Source organism: Salminus brasiliensis, chromosome 1 (genome assembly GCF_030463535.1).
Source record: "Salminus brasiliensis chromosome 1, fSalBra1.hap2, whole genome shotgun sequence".
NCBI lineage: Eukaryota > Metazoa > Chordata > Actinopteri > Characiformes > Bryconidae > Salminus > Salminus brasiliensis.
Window position 1 is genome coordinate 50,079,694 of NC_132878.1, and position 16,827 is coordinate 50,096,520.

The window sequence follows — 16,827 nt, forward strand, 5'->3', positions numbered from 1 at the left end:
CCCTCTAGTGGCAGAGATGTGATGAGAGGAGAAGAGTGAGTTATACATTGTGGACAGACTGATTACACAAACTCTTACTCAAATGAAATAAACTAAAGCTTTCGAATAGGAAGGGAGCGGTGGCCTGTTTCGTTTCTTGATGGCCAGTGGAGGACAGCAGCTAGCTAGCTAAGTGTCGTAATGGTCAGCTCGAGTTGAGCTTGTTTAATACAGCAGGTCGCGCTGAATTTTACGAGTATTATATAGTAGTATGAGTGAGTATTAAGTATGACCTGAAGTGTATTATAATCCAAAAACAGCACAACAGTTGTTATTGTCTGTCTCTGTCTTTGTTTCTTTCTGTTTCGCTCTTTATTTTCTGTTGCATCTCCATCAGCTCCCTACTCCCTATGTAGTGCGCACTATGTAGATTGTAAAATGAGGAGTCCTACGCCCATTTGATTGGGATTTAGATTGAGGCGATAGACTGCGCTACTAACTATTTAGCTACCTAGGTAGCTAACAACGTATGCACTTCTTGGGCGCAGCCGTGTAGTACACTAATTAGGGATTAGGGAGTAGGGAGCTATGAGCTATTTGAGATGTAGCTAGCTAGCCAGCCTCACACTCTCGCGCTCACTCGCTCCCATTTGCAGTAATAGAGCCGCTTTATGCAGCAGCTGCTGCAGAGAGTCTCCTGAGACTGGGTTTGATTGGCATGTAAACTTCAACGCCACAGTCTGAACGTAGCCACCCCCTCCTGCGTGCCATGGAGCAGCTAGATGACTCACAGCACAGCTATTTGAGCCGAGGAAAAAGGAAGACTTTAGCAAAGTCCCTGCAACTAATGCAACTAATCGAGACTGTGCTCTGGATCAGTAAACAAAGCACACAACGCCATGCATTATAGGTGTACTGTGTGTTTATATACTGATAGCGCCCTTCATGGCTCTGAAAGCTCATTAGTTCGTTTTAGCTAGTTCGAGAGTGTTTTTATTTTTTAAACTCAGCACGTATGAACGCCTGAGCCCATGTTTCTAACCCAGCACCCAGGGCACGGGTCTCAGTTAGCTACAGCTGCTGGAAAACTAAAGAAGCATAATTCGGGCCGAATGGGCTTGTTTATCCGGCAGGGTGTGTCTACAGAGATGAGGAGGCACCTAAGGGAAAAAACCACCACCTCGTCTAGCCCCACCCTTTTACTACACTCAGATCTGCAGCTCCTCGAGACCCAGGGGTTTTCAGAGTTTACCGAGATTACAGGATCATGCAGTTTACAGAGGACATAGTGGCGTTGCTGAAGAAGTAGCTTAGCTAGCTGCAGCAGGACCGCGAGTCTTAGATACACCCCTCAGTTTCCTCAGCCGCTCCTAACAGTAAACTCTCAGCAGTAACAGCCAGCTATGTTTCATCACGTCCTGAGAAAATTCGTCTTCACCGACGCTCGCTGCTTGAGCGACGAGGCGACGAAGAACTTCGAGAAGCTGTTTGAGAAGTTGGACGTGAACCAGGATGGGAAGGTGGATGTGGCGGAGCTGCGCACGGGCCTGGCCGACTTGGGCTTCACTCTGGGCGCGGACGCAGCGCAGGTACAACGCGCCACACAGACACACTAAGCTAGCTCCACATATTTGCACTGTTTCAGCTGAGAAATGCCAGCACAGAGACCTTTACCACTGTCCGTGTTGTTATTCGGTCTTTTTTCCCCCTGGTGTTTCCTTACAACATCCCCCCACACCCCAGGCCTGTCCGCACCCTATAGCGCTCTTAACCGCTTCCACTGCCATTAAAGGGGCACTTCGGACACAAGCGAAAATGTACCCATATCTAGCTGTATCACTCGTAAACATGACCACTCGCATCATACTAGGGTTTTTGGAGTGACATTTTAGGGGTTGAAGATTGGGGAACCCCCCCCCCCCCCCCCCCCGAAACTCCCTGATGACGTATCTGGAAGGTAGAATAATCTTTTCACTTGAGGTAGGTAGTTACTACTCTTATTTTGTATTATTATTAGCTGTCAAATGCTGAAGCAGACCTTACCTTAAGATACCTTACTTTATGGCCACGTATACTACTGCATTCCTCTGGCATATTATTAATATTATTATGATATATATTATATAATACCCCCCCCCCCCGAAACTCCTGCATGAGGTATATCAAAGGTTGAATGTACATTTGACCTGAGACAGTTATTACTGTGCCTATATTTTAATAAGTTAGCAAAGTAAAGCAGATAACTAACTTTATGGCTAAGTATACTGCACTCCTCTGGCATATTTTTTTATGACATATAATAATGTTATAATAATAATGTTCTTTTTGTACCAGAATCCACAATCAAATGTAAGAACATTCACATCTGTTTCTTTTGGCTGTAACAAAGACAAGTTATATATATATATATATATATATATATATATATATATATATATATATTTGACCTACTTACTGAGTCGCCCAAGACATGTAATGATTCTGTCTTGCATTACTAGGAGCGAATCAATAAGATCTATCCACTTCAGCAAAACTGCAAACAATGTCATTTAGGAAAGATACTTGTGTTAAGTGCTTGAACAGTAATGTAAAACCACTGTCATAAAACATAAGGAAGGCCTGTGGCCTGCACGCTCTTGCTCTAGTGGTAGTCCATATTTATTTATTTATTTATTTATTTTTTGTCTTTCCCAAAAGACAGCTTGTCTGTGATTAAATATAGCCATTGCAATGTAGTAGAAATGTGGCTGAAGGTTCTCAATGACTACACCTTTATAGCAGACAGGGTGAATCCTGTAGGGTAATGTTGCAGTGTAATCAGGTTTACACTCAGGAATGAAAGACACTCCTTAGGTGCTCAAACAAGCCCCTTCTTCCTGTACACGCCCAGCCAGCTCTCTGACCCGCAGGCACTCCTCATTCTACCCTACGTAATTCACAGTTGGAAATATGGGCCACAGATGGCTGCTCTGTTAAGAAATGCAGTGTTCCGTTCATAGCCGTTCGGTTTTCAAGTGAAAGCAGTGGATTTGAAGAACTTGTTCATGGCGTGAAAAAAAGGAACTGCGGTGTGTTTTTGGTTGTTTAGAGTGCTTTACGTTAATGTGTTGAATAAACGGATATAAAGATGGATACATGCCATATGTGTGTGCTCATGCAGAATTACAGCATTAGCTGGATTTTAATATGGCGAGTTTCAGTAGGTTTTTCAGTAGGCCTTTGGGGTAGCACTGTCTCATGTTAAACAGCTGGTGGCAGTCTAACAAAAGCGCAAGGGGTTAAAAGCAAATACCAGCGATCTGGAATCTGGATCTCATTAACTTAATATAGCCACACTGCTTTTCCCATCCTAAAGTCCTGAAATTAGCTTGCCATGAGTGCTGAGATTCTATATGAGAACACTCTGTACTTTCTGTCTTTCACCAGAAAATAGTTTCTTCTGGGGACTCTGACAAAGATGAGCAGCTGGACTTTTTGGAATTTTGCAACTACCTGAGGGAACACGAGAAAAAGCTCAACCTCACCTTCAAGAGTCTGGACAAGAACAACGATGGTAAGGTGCTTGTTGCGTACCATCAGGCTTATATTTTATATTTATTGTGCTGCTTGTACAGCACTGAGCCAAAGTCCAAAGCAGCAATGAAATTAGTTCAAGCTGTTTATCTCAGTTGTATGTTAATGGTGGGTGATATGACGTTATTCTATTATTGATACACAGTGTGCTTTTCTAAGCATATAGAGGATGTGATCAGTGCTTAAAGAACACTGATCAACTGCACATTTCGTTACAGACTGCGTGTCATTAGACTGCTCGGGTGAAGTGCAGCAGATTTTAAATAGAAATCTCTGTACTCAGTAGGGGACAGTATTCAAATAGTAGTCCCTACTGATACAGTTTGTCTGCGCTCACATATATCACGATAAATATTGAGTGAAAATGTCTTTAAATAATGTGATATAACATTTTTACTCTATTGCCCAAACCTACCATACATGTATTTTGTTTGTAGAAACACTGTTTAACATAAAGAAAATATATAATACGCTAGTCAGAATGGTAGTCAGTTTTTAAATATGTTGGTTAGAAGGACATTTGGTTATTGTTTATTTCCGCCAGCAGCTAATCTGGTTTACTTTAATGAAGGACTGTTTAGATAGTAGCTTTGGAAATGGTTACAGTAACACACTCACACATATCAAATCACAATATATTGTTATTGTATTTAGGCTAATGTTAGTTATTTATGCTAAAAACACATTTTCTACCTAAGTACATAACTTTATATATCACATTCTCAGATGCCAGACGACTTTTGCACAGTACTGCATATCACATTATACAGATATTCTGTTAAGGAGCAGTTCAGCATTGGAAGCTAAAGCACTCAGCTACAGGACATTTTTTTCTCCATAGGACGCATTGACTACAAGGAGATTCAACAAGCACTCAAAGACCTGGGTATGAACGTCTCCAAGGAAAATGCGGAGAAGATTCTCAAAAGGTAACCACTAAGTATGCAAGACTCCTAAGAATGATTTTGCAGAGGAACTGCCATTATTGCTGTTACAGTACTGCTCTTCTGTGGTCATCTCTCAGTATGCTTGAGTGCTTTTTAAATATGTTTAATATATTTTATAACACTGTGAAGTTTTGTCATTCATGTCATGACTGGAAATGCCAGACCATCCCAGCTAAAAGTGCATCTATAAGTAATCAAACTGTTTACATTTGTATATGAGTATATTTGCTCTTAGTGTTTTTGGCTGACACTGTAAGAGTGTGGTGCTGATGGGTGGGGTGAACTCACAGGTCGTAGTCAGCAGTAACTGCTTCTACACTGATAAAACGCCATCGGGCTTCTAGGAAGTAGAGTAGGTGATAAGCCATAAGCTAAATCAAGCATGATACATAGCACTCAATTGAAGTATTGTAAACCCACCACATGAGGGCAAGCGGTGAAGGTGAAGGGGAAAGAGGCATATAGAATAGAGACGGAGTAGCAGATTAATGTGGGAAGGACATCTTTGTCTTGAGTCTGTAATCCTATTTCCCCTTGCTCTCTCATTGCCCTGAGCGGAAGGGCAGCCGTAGAGATAGAAAGTGAATTATCTGGGATTGGGCTGTAAACGCGAAGGGGTAGAGATTTGAATCAGGAATCGAAAGTAAGGCAGTGCCTTTGCCTCTGTTGGTCTTGGTTAGACATTTTCCTACCAGAGAGAAGCTGATGTAGGAGAAGTGAATTCAGAAAGACCTCCAGTCTTTAAAAGATTCATTTTTCAAACTGACATAGAGCTTTTATACTCTTTTATAGTAGACCAGGGGTGCCCAAAACACCAACCAAGATTATAAAATCAATGAAAGTCCAAACAAAACGTCTGCTCCAGATTCATGGTGTGTTTTTATAATCGCAGAGTTGTTCACAGCTCTGCTTTAAAAATTATTGATCCTCAAATACCAAAAAAGAAAACATTGGTTAATGTTAGAATCTTAGTGGAAACTAAGGCCAGAGCATGATTGATCCACCGTCAAACTGAATTCACCAATGTTTCTTAAATTTACTGAAAAGAATGTCTAGTCTTTAACTTTAAGCCTGTTGGAGATCACTGCTCAGTTCATTTCCTGTTCATTTTGCTATTTACAGCACTGAAATTGTGACTGAGGGTGCCTAAATGTTTGCTTGCCACTATATGTGAGACAGTGCAGATGCTGCACTCTCATCCAGACAGAATCTACTGCAATATCTGTATCAACATGTATTTCCTGACTCTTAGCATCTTTTACATGGATATGCTCAAATCTACTATGGGTATCACTTCTTATTTTCGAATAGCACCATGACCACACGCTTAAAGGTCATGTGGCCTTAATATTTTCACACCTCTGCAGCTGCCTTCTCTCTCGCATCATCAAGAATTAACAGAAGGCCTGCATGAACAGATCACACAAATGTGACTCAAATTAAATATTAACCCCAGTTACATTTTTCTCTGTGGAACCTCAGCAGACGTTTTGGCAGAACGGTTCATACAGAAATGCTAATAATGAGGACAGAGGCTATTACTTGCATTATTGCATTACTTGCATTATTACCATCTTGCATTATTCACCCATCCCCACGTCTGATGTGCCTCTTTCAGCATTGACGTGGATGGCACTATGACAGTGGATTGGAATGAATGGAGGCATCACTTCCTCTTCAACCCAGCCACCGACCTGCAGGAGATCATACGCTACTGGAAACACTCCACTGTAAGCTTCCCACACACTTTTCATGAAATGCCTCCTAAACTGATTTGATTCTGAACCCTGTCTAAAATGACTCATGTGGCATGAACATTAGGTGATGGTCATGTCCATGTGACCAGTTGGCCTTTAGTCATTGACCAGTTCTTGAGGATTGCGGTTAATGAAAGGGGATATTATGAATGAAGTGCCGTAGGGAGGATTCACTGTGAGCACAAAGTCACTGTAAGCTCACAGCTCACACACACACACTCCTCTCTGTCAGGCACACAGGCAGGGTGCTAAGAAGATTTCCTTGCCATTAATATCTTTCACTGTTTGACAGGTAGAGGAACTGAGGTAGAGGGAGAGAGTGTGTAAGGGCTAGAAAAAGAGAAGCCTGTCATCATTTCTGTTGATGCCGTAGTCATCCGTGGTTAGGAGCCCGTGTCTCTCTCGGTGGGCAGGACCGCCCTTCATCTATTCACCCCCAGCCACTCAGCATGATGATAGTCAGTGCTGGCATCTGTTAGTCGAGGTTACTGAATTGGCAGTTAGTGTTTTCCTGCACATGTGTTCAGCTGTCCAGTGACGTTATGTTTGTTGCAGTTTCAAAAGATACAGTTGGCTGGCTTCACGCTTGACTTGGAGGAAGTAAATAGTAGAGTTCATCCTCTCAGCACTCGTAGCATGGGGAATGTGGGAGTCCTAACTGCTAGGTAGGGGGAAATTATTTAAGGGAAAGGGAGAGCAATCTAGCCCACCCAGAAATGGCAAGGTAAGTCAAGGCAAGGACTGCTGGCAACGGATGACTGTGGCATCGCTGGAGACTAAACTCTCAACCTCCTGACCTTTCATGTTTTTTTACATGGAAAGATCATATGCAAAGTTAAGGACATCATGACCTTCAGATTGTGTGTCTCACAGAATACAGGCCAGAGTTGGAGGTCTTTTAAAGAAACCTCCTTTGATTACTTTCTATTCACTGCCTATTCACTGCACAATTATGCAGTGACTGGATGACCTTTTGACGTGTGAAGCCTTGCCCACCACAGAATCTGTGGTGGCTAAGCACCAGTAAGCTAATTTAAGCCTGTCCTGTTCTGGGGATTAGTTCGGGAAGTGCTCATCATTGTGCAGGGACCGACAGGATCAGGCAGGGTAGGGGTGATACATCACACTGTGAGGAAGAAGCTGGCACAGTAGATCTTCACCACGGCAGTCAGATGCAAGCAGGACCAGGCAAGCTGGCAACACTGGGTTAGAATGGCTATGCTGCAGCAGCAGCCCAAAGCGCAATGGTTCCTCATCGACTTCGAGGAGGACGGGGCCATATATGAGGTGGAGGTGGATATGGTATGTTCTCCACTGTTTCTTGTTAGAGATAAAAACCATCTGTGCATGTATTTGCTCTTGACAGTCATAACAACTCTGCTCGGTAGTTTAAACATCTAGTCCAAAAAGATTAACGAGACAGCTAACCCCAGGACTTTACATTGTTTCTTTATGGTGAATCTCATTAGATGATGATGTTAGAAATAGTTTATGATTGTGATGTTGTATTCTGCCTAATTACACTGCTCTAACTATCATCAGTGGTCACTGAGCTTCTACATGCATACCAATGTTCCCGAACAGAACTGTAGAATCGGCTGTTAATAGAAGTATTAAAAATGTCTTTGGCTGCCTAGGATGCTCACTTAGAGGCTCATTTGCATATTGCAACTTTCTGCAATATCAAAATATAAGTATTTCAAAGGCAAATGTAGCAATAATGATTAAGAAGAATTATTTTGTGCAGCCCTTTTTTTTCCTAGAGAAATGAATACTGATGGCCGTCAGTGAAGTTTGAGAATAGTCCTCACAGGTTTTCTGTTAAACTCTGCAACATTACATAAGACCACAGATTACATAAACGCACAGGGATTAGGATCAAGGTTGCAGTACAGTAAAGGTTCAGGGTTGGGGTTGTGGTTCAGGTATTGTGGTCTTTTGGAAGATAAACTGCAGAGAGGTAGAAAGTTACTCATGGTTAGCTTATGTTTATGATATTATAATATGAGCTAAGTTCAGCCTATGGTTGGACATGATACCTGGGTGGCGTGTACAAGGGAAGTGTCACGGGGGAGCGATTAAGGCTGATGACCTGTTGCATCACCCTCTTTCAGCGTAATAGCTAACCCACGGCCAAACTACCTGAAGTCACACTGGGTTCCAGTAAATGCTTCCTCGGATGTATACATGTGTCTCAATTTATCTTCAACTATAGATAGGCAGCGCCAGTTCTGGAGAATCACAGTCCAAGAAAGTTTGAGTGAGTTTTCCACTCCAGCACAACCTGGTAAATGAGCTGAAATTGGTGGATTTAAGAAGGGACATGACCAAACTGAACTGAATGCTGGAGAAAACAAGAGTGGGTTGAATTGGGCTGCAAGGAATATTCACTAAATTCCATCTCTAAAAAAAAAAAAAAATGTTGATCTATTTAAATCTAGGGAATCTAGGGAAATGTCAGTCAAGCTAAATGCTAGCTTATCACTAGCTGCAAGCTATTGTGAGCTCTGCACACCAGGCTAGAGATACACACAGGTGAGTGCAAAAGTAGGCAAAGCAAGTTTTGAATACCTTTAAAACCTTCATCCTGTAGAATACGGTTACTCCTGTTTACTGGCCAAAAAGTGCCAGCAGGCAGTGCTAGCAAGCTGATCAGGGTTGCCAGACCAGCCTGGATTCCCTGCATTGGCATTTAATACTGCTACTTTTTTTAATACTGCTACTTTGTGGGTGTATAGTTGCTACAATATTTAAAAGTGAAAATATTCAGTGGTATTAGTCATAATGGCAGTGTCTGTATAAGAACAGCAAAGAACAATAGAATCTGGTTCAGACTCCCATGACTAAATTCAAATCTGGAGAATGCTTACTTTTTATTTTTTCACTAGCCAAAAGGAGACCCTTTGTCCTTTTCATAAGTGTTACAGATTCCAAGCGTCTTTTGGAAAATATTAAAATAATAAAAATGGGGAAATATGTATTGCTTACAATTCTGACTGCATTTTATAAACCTTTACAATGAGCAAAACACCGTAATCACACTAATCAAACTACGGCATCAGGTATAGTAGTAAACAGTGATTTGAGCTGATGTTATTCATGGGAGGACACATTTTAACGTGGCTTAAAGAGTACAAAATTACAAATTACAAAAGTAATGATAGTTAATGAAAGTGTTACTACAAACTTCTATTACCTAAGAATAACCCCACCGGTTTGTACAGAAGTCCCTGTAGTTACTACAATAGTAATACAGCTTAGTGTGCCTTGGAGTGTTAAAAGGTGTTAAACCTTCTGTTTGAGTAGGTTAAATTGTAGGTGTTAACTGAACGCTTGCATTGTGGTCTAGGTGCTGGATATAGGGGACAGCCTCACCATCCCAGATGAGTTCACTGAGGAGGAGAAGACCACTGGCCTCTGGTGGAAGCAGCTGGCTGCTGGCGCAATGGCAGGGGCGGTCTCTCGGACAGGCACTGCCCCGCTGGACAGAATGAAAGTCTTCATGCAGGTGTATATCTTCTTGAGTTGTGTCCTGTTTGTACTAGCCATCTCTGCTTTTCATTGCAGGGACAGATCTGTAAGATTCAGTCATATACGCGCTGCATTGTAGATCAAATAGATAAGATCCAGTTTATATGGGAAAGAATGTGGGAGGTAGCTGCTGTTTTTTTTTTGGTTACAGGTTCACGCCTCAAAGTCCAACAAAATCAGTCTGGTCAGCGGGTTTAAGCAGATGATCAAAGAGGGCGGCGTCACATCTTTGTGGAGAGGCAACGGCGTCAACGTGCTGAAAATTGCTCCAGAAACAGCTATCAAATTCATGGCCTATGAGCAGGTAAGATGTAAATATAATATATAATTAATAGGCCTACCAATGTGTTTCAGCCAGACGCTACCATACCTGTCAGACTGGAAAACAACAGAATGCTGTATTTGAACACTCCCATTCTGTAGCTTCTCAGTGTTTTGGTTCTTCAGTGATCCATTTCATCCACCCCCCTCAAAAGGCACCTTTAATAGTCTGTCAGTAACAAATATTTTAAATATTTAAACATAAAGAGTGCTGCATAGTGTTTCAGCATAGTGAGCTGCTTTACTCCATGTGAAAGGAGCAGAATTAACAAGAACATATCCTACAAGAACTCGGAGGTTGACAGATTCTTCTATAACTGCATTCTACAAAAAAAAAAAAAACTACAAATAATTTGTGTGATTATGATTATGTAATCAGATCTGACAATTCTGAAGTCCTCAGCCATGTCCAGCATGTCCTAAAACAGCTAATCAGGAATCAAGTCTTCTGTTGTAGAAGCATTTGTTTATATTTGAGTGGTTTTAAAGGTATATCCCACTAACATGCTAGAACAACATGCTAATGCCAACTTCTTTCAGAAGCTTTTTGCTTTGCATCATGAGCAGTCTGTTTTTTTTCCTCCACATGTAGCTTATTCCATTACTTTGGTACAAGTTAATCTTGATTTTCTCTGTTGTTTTTGTCCCAGATGTGTCAGTTCTACTTTTTTTTTTTTTAGCAAACTGGAACTTGACCTTCCTGTTCCAGGTTTTACTGGTGGTTTACGTTTCGTGGTAAACCCTCTGTGTTTTTAGTGGCTTGTTCTTCTCCTCGTCATGTCACCACATATTGGACAGTATTCCTCAACAGTTCAAAATCTTTTCTTTATTATTTAAAGCACTCTTTAAACATGCACTACTGGTCGTTCAGGTTGTTTGCTGTTGCTAAGTTCACTAGTGCATTTTTCACTTCACAGGTTGGTCCATTTCTCTAACTTTTCTTTGATGTTATATTGTGAGACTCCTGCGATATACAAAGACCACACCAATTCATATACAAAGACCACATCTAGAATGAACTCTAGAAGAAGAATTTTTGTTAACTGTCTTTTGCATAAAGTAATGGCACACTAATACAGCTGCTACAAAAACAACTGACCATCCCAATTTTTGCACAGTTAAGTTGTATTGTGACTGTAAATAGCAAGTGATAAAACTGCTATGTTAGGGGTTGAACAATATACATAATTTTAATTAAAAAGTCAAGGTTAAGTTGAACATATTCTGTATTAAAATATCTCAATTTCTACAGAGCTCTGATTATACTTGACACATATTTGTCTCAGATTAGTTTGTCCAGCCCTCTGCAATGCCCAGAATTTATAAATGCCTAGACCAGACATTTAAATATAATGGGTGCGAGTCACCTGTAGTATTACCGCTACTGTGATAAAGGAATGCTTTATTGGCTCTAGCTTTCTGTTTTCTCATAGTAAAAACATAATAATACACTTAATGTATGTGAATTCCTCTCTTCTGTCCTGCCAGTATAAGAAGCTGTTGTCCAAGGAAGGAGGAAAGATTCAGACACACGAGAGGTTCATGGCAGGCTCCCTGGCTGGAGCCACAGCTCAGACTGCCATTTACCCCATGGAGGTAACTTAACCTAGCCTTCCTGTGCTTGAGGCTCAGCAGTTTCACATCTGGTGGTACACCTTCATGCCAAATCCTCATTCCTACATCTTGGGTGTTCTTGATCTGTTGCTTAGAAATAGGTGATCATGATAATTAAATGAACATGTATCATTATGGATCAATTAGTCAGTTCAGAATTAGTTCAGGTTTGGCTTTTAATAGTGATGTTATTCAGATGAAGGACTTCAGTCGGTCTACAGTATCGGTTAGTGGCTTGTGCATGCTGTAAACTGGTCTTGTTTACTGTCAGGTGATGAAGACCAGGCTCACGCTGCGGAAGACCGGCCAGTATTCCGGAATGTTTGACTGTGCCAAGAAGATTCTGAAGAAAGAGGGAGTGAAGGCCTTCTATAAGGGCTACATCCCCAACATCCTGGGCATCATCCCATATGCAGGAATCGACCTGGCCATCTATGAGGTGAGTCAAAGCAGCAGTTAACAATTCTTCATTCATTTTATGCTATTTATTAATGCCCCTGCAAGTGAACAAGTCCTGCAGACATGTTTGTTTTCCTTATCTGATGCTCTAGACTCAAGTCATGCAGTCCTTCCCAATAAGCTGATGAGTTGAATCAGATGTGTTTTAACACGGTAGAATGCCGAGGTCTGCAGTGCTGTGACTTCCCAGGACAGGTCTTTTGAGTTTGACATGTGTTTTGTAATTCTGTTCTTAGCAACCCACAGCGCATTACAGTTTCAGCTACTTTCTGCTTCAGTACACCTGATCCACCTCAAGTGCTTGATAATCCAGTTGATGAGCTGGATCAAGTGTGTTGGGACTGGAAATGACGTGAAACTAGACAATGCTGAAAATGGAAAGTTCAGAATTAACAATAGTTGTAAAGATATGAAGGGCTGTATAGAACTGTTTTGTTGTACTTTTGTCTCATGTTAATAATAATAAGGCATGAGATAAGCTGGATGCTCAAAGAAGGAGAACTGACAGCAATCACATTTCTAGGTTGGCAAGACCAGATGTTTCACCTCTGGACATTTTTTATGAAGCTATAGCCTACATGTCATGAAGGTCATGAATGTGGCTTTTTTACGTCAGTGTTTTTCCTGCTCTAACACGCCCAGTTCAGTCAAATACCAACACCAGAAATGCAGGACAGACATATTTGAGCTCCTTGGTTATGAACTATGATTTTTTAAAATACATGTTACTTATATAACATATACATATATAACCTGATTAATTGATTAGCTGTCTGTGACTGTGTAAGATGTTTTAGGGTGAGCAAATGTAACATTAATATGATATATTTTTTTTATTGCTATGTACTGCTTTTTTAAAAAGAAAATTTGATTCTCTCTTTTCCTTAAAAAAGACCCTGAAAAATACCTGGTTGTCATACTATGCCAAAGACACAGCTAACCCTGGTGTGCTGGTTCTGCTGGGCTGTGGAACCATGTCCAGCACATGTGGTCAGCTAGCTAGCTACCCCCTCGCCCTGATCCGCACACGCATGCAGGCCCAAGGTAAAGACCACACCAAACCTACAATGCTAATCTCTCCATCCTCATTATGTATAATCTCATGCCAACGTTAAGAAATGACACTTATTGTCGCTAGCGATGTGTTATTTGAATGAAGTGCAGTTCAGTCTCCACATGTACTTCTGCTGATTGTGGCCAAAGAGGCTATTCTAGTAGACTTCATCAGCCCACAGCACACAACTCATCGGGTTTGCCTAGATGTTCTGTAGCCTACAGAGATCATCTTGGAGAATTATTTAAAAGACACTCAAAAATAAGTGATGCTGGTTTAATGTAAAACATATTCTCTGACAAAATGACTATATTGCTAACAAATGGTTTCCTAAAAAACATTAATTAGCTTTATTATTATTATTATTATTATTAATAATAATAATAATTATTATTATTATTAATAATTATTTCCAAGACTACAAAATAGTTACCAAATATTTGTATATCCTACTGACCAATGGTCCATCAATTATGTAGAAAATGAAAGCTTTTTTACATAAAATTTTACAAAAACAAATGTATAAACCCTTTGCAGACCCATCAGTACAAGTGTCATTTGTAATCCAGACACACCTCAAGGCTCTAAACATGGTTTAATATGGAGACATAGTACATACATAAAATTTGCATCTTCAATAGAATTTATCCACTTGTTTCAAAGATGAGTGAGAATTAATATCACTACATTTAGCCTGGCAGAACTGCGTAGGGTGGGTGTGACCATTTGCATTTTTTTTTCTCTCTTCTAGCATCTATGGAGGGATCGGAACAGGTGTCAATGTCAACACTGGTGAAGAAGATCCTAGAGAAGGAGGGCTTTTTTGGCCTGTACCGCGGCATTGTCCCCAACTTCATGAAAGTGATCCCTGCTGTCAGTATCAGCTACGTGGTGTATGAGTACATGAAATCGGGCTTAGGCATATCTAAATGAGGTGTGTGTATATGTGTGTGTGTGTGTGTGTGTGTGTGTGGGGGTGGTATGTGTGTGTGAATGAATTCTGTGTATGGCTGAAGGGGCAATAGTGGTGGAAAGTTGCATGAGCCAAAGTTTGTTTCTTAAGGCACCAACATCAAGAAGGTGTAGGTGTGCATCTTTAGTCATCCAATACTGTTTGTAACCGTTCAGGGATTGGAGCGTCTTCCAGTGTCCAGGTGTTTAGTGAAAGGTTGTATTTGGACTATCCAGTGGGGTTGGGCAATATGATGGCTGGCTGGTGTCAGATCATCCTCACACAGGATACCAAAGCATGGTCTAATCTTGGCCTTTTTAAAAGAATACTGCAAAATTGAATACCATAGATTACCACCAACATTTATGTCAGTGCACTTTCTAGAATGGAAAAATCTGGTCCTTATTGAAATCCATTGGTCTGTGTCTGAATTCTATGAAAACAACCATTAGTGTGGCGCAACAGATAATACCACTACTGGGTGACTGCTGCGGAATTGAGGGCTGAGAGTTCTCTCAGTTATTAGGTGTATACGTTTTGACACCATGTGGATGTTCTAAAGATGTATGAGCTAAGAATCAAATGAAATCTTTTTTTATTAGTTAGGTTGCTATTGTATTCTAAAAATATTGGACTTTTTATATGGAGATTTTATACAAGAAACAGAAACTATGTAGTTCATTGTAGTTTATTGTAAGCTCAGCCTACATGTCATATTTCTGATCAATATTCTGAAATAATATTATGATACATTTAGGCCTCATTGCCCAGCCCTACTGTCCACACCATTTGTACTGTTCTATACACCACCTTTGTGCTGCAGTGCATTTGGAAAACAACCCGGTGCACCAGGAAAATGAAAAATGGGGGTTTATTCTTTATATATATATATATAACATAAGATGCAGCTATACGCACAAATGTAAAACCTCTTTGTAAGGTCAGAAAATGTCCAGTGAGTAGAGTGTGTACTGACATGTCTATATGTTTAAGAACGAAAACACTTCAATTTGACCCTACTGTTGTCATGCTGGATAGCATTTTGCACGCTGTTTGCAAAGAAAGGGGTAATGTGCCTTACACAATTTGCCCAGTGCGTGCAGACTGATGATATACTGGTAATTACTTTGTGTTGCCTTTCCCTCCCAAAGTTTTGTTATATTAGAAACACTCCTGTTTACATTAAAGCGAGTATTTTAAATATTTCAATAAACTTGGTGCTTTTTATCCCGTGCTGTGCATCTGATAACACACACACTGTATATCTGCCAGCATTCACTCATTAGCAGCAAATAGAGGTCTGCCCTGAAGTCACGTGCAGAAGCTTAATAGTGCCAGAGAGCTTATAAGGAAGCTTATGTAATGTGGATCTCTGATGCAACAACTTGAGTTCCTCTATTGTGCAGAAACAGCCAGTAGCAACCCTTTTTATAGCATTTGAGGCTTTGTTCCAGCATGGAGCTAACTGACAGTCACCACTGGCATTTAATGGATAGATAGATATTTTTTAAGGTTGTAGTTGAAATAAGTCTTTGCTATGTGCTGTTTTTATTAATGACAGGAACGTGAGTGTTCATATCAATGAATATTAACACAGAAGGATTCTGTTGGTTGAGCATTCTACTTATGTGTTCAGCATTTGTGTGAACCTTCAGTTCTGACTGTTTTGCATGATATTCAGTACTTACTGCGCTTTCATGAACCTCACTATGTCAATTCATAATAACAATAACACAGAAATGTTGGTTCTTTTGTTACCATTAGCCAATTTATACCTACTGTAGTGCAGGGATCAGACATTCTCTGTAGCCTAGCATTTACTTCCAAGGCCCAGGGTGTAATGACCTGGGTATTGGTGATGTGGACAGTGGTGTTTGAACAGGGTGAAACACCTACAGACAGTTTTGTTTGTATAAGAAACACAATGTAAGCAAAGTGAGTAATCCCTTGATTCAAGAGACAGTAAAGGTAATCAATTAATGAAAATTAATCCCACCATGCTCAGCCAAATAATCATTCATGTCAACCAAGATAGGCTATGCCTATGCCTATACAGTAGAGCTCATAGCAACAATCTCCATTATATAAAAATATTTTTGCAGCTGTTGATTTTTCTGATGCATCTGGATTTACCAATTTTTTTTTTCCAGCAATGGTTTAACATGTGAGGATAAATGTTAAGGCAGACTGTGAATCTACTCAGGTTATGGTGTCTTTGGCCCATATCCATTGTGTAGCAAACATCAGGGATTATATCCAGGAGGAGGTTGGAAATGGCTGTCTTATACCCAACACAACTCCTAGTCTATTTTGAACCATTTACCAGTCAGTACATCCACATTGGCAGATAATGATATATATATATATAATATTTGTCAGCCAAGGACAGAAAGCTGAGGCTGCAGTGGGCACAGGCTAATTAGAACTGCACATTTAAAGCCTGGAAAACTTTACTCTCAGAATATGCCAACAGCATAAATCCTTGAACGCATCCTGCCTTGTGTCAACAGTGCAGGCTGGTGGAGGTGGTGTAAAGGTGTGGGAAATGTTCTGACTGGTGCTATAAGCTCATATTTGATGGTGTATTTATTGTACTATGGAAGAGCTGAGGTGTTTGTGACGCTGGACTACTGCACTAAA

At 40.5% G+C, this 16,827-nt stretch overlaps 1 protein-coding gene across 1 annotated transcript; it reads left to right on the forward strand.

The window, feature by feature from the left end:
* Positions 1-1,082: 1,082 nt before the first annotated feature.
* Positions 1,083-15,414, forward strand: slc25a24 (solute carrier family 25 member 24). Its single transcript, XM_072681499.1, has 10 exons — positions 1,083-1,568; positions 3,406-3,532; positions 4,394-4,481; positions 6,118-6,229; positions 9,606-9,764; positions 9,939-10,091; positions 11,597-11,704; positions 11,994-12,161; positions 13,075-13,225; positions 13,987-15,414. The coding sequence occupies exons 1-10, from the start codon at positions 1,383-1,385 to the stop codon at positions 14,166-14,168; spliced, it is 1,434 nt and encodes a 477-aa protein (XP_072537600.1). The 5' UTR covers positions 1,083-1,382; the 3' UTR covers positions 14,169-15,414.
* Positions 15,415-16,827: the final 1,413 nt, after the last annotated feature.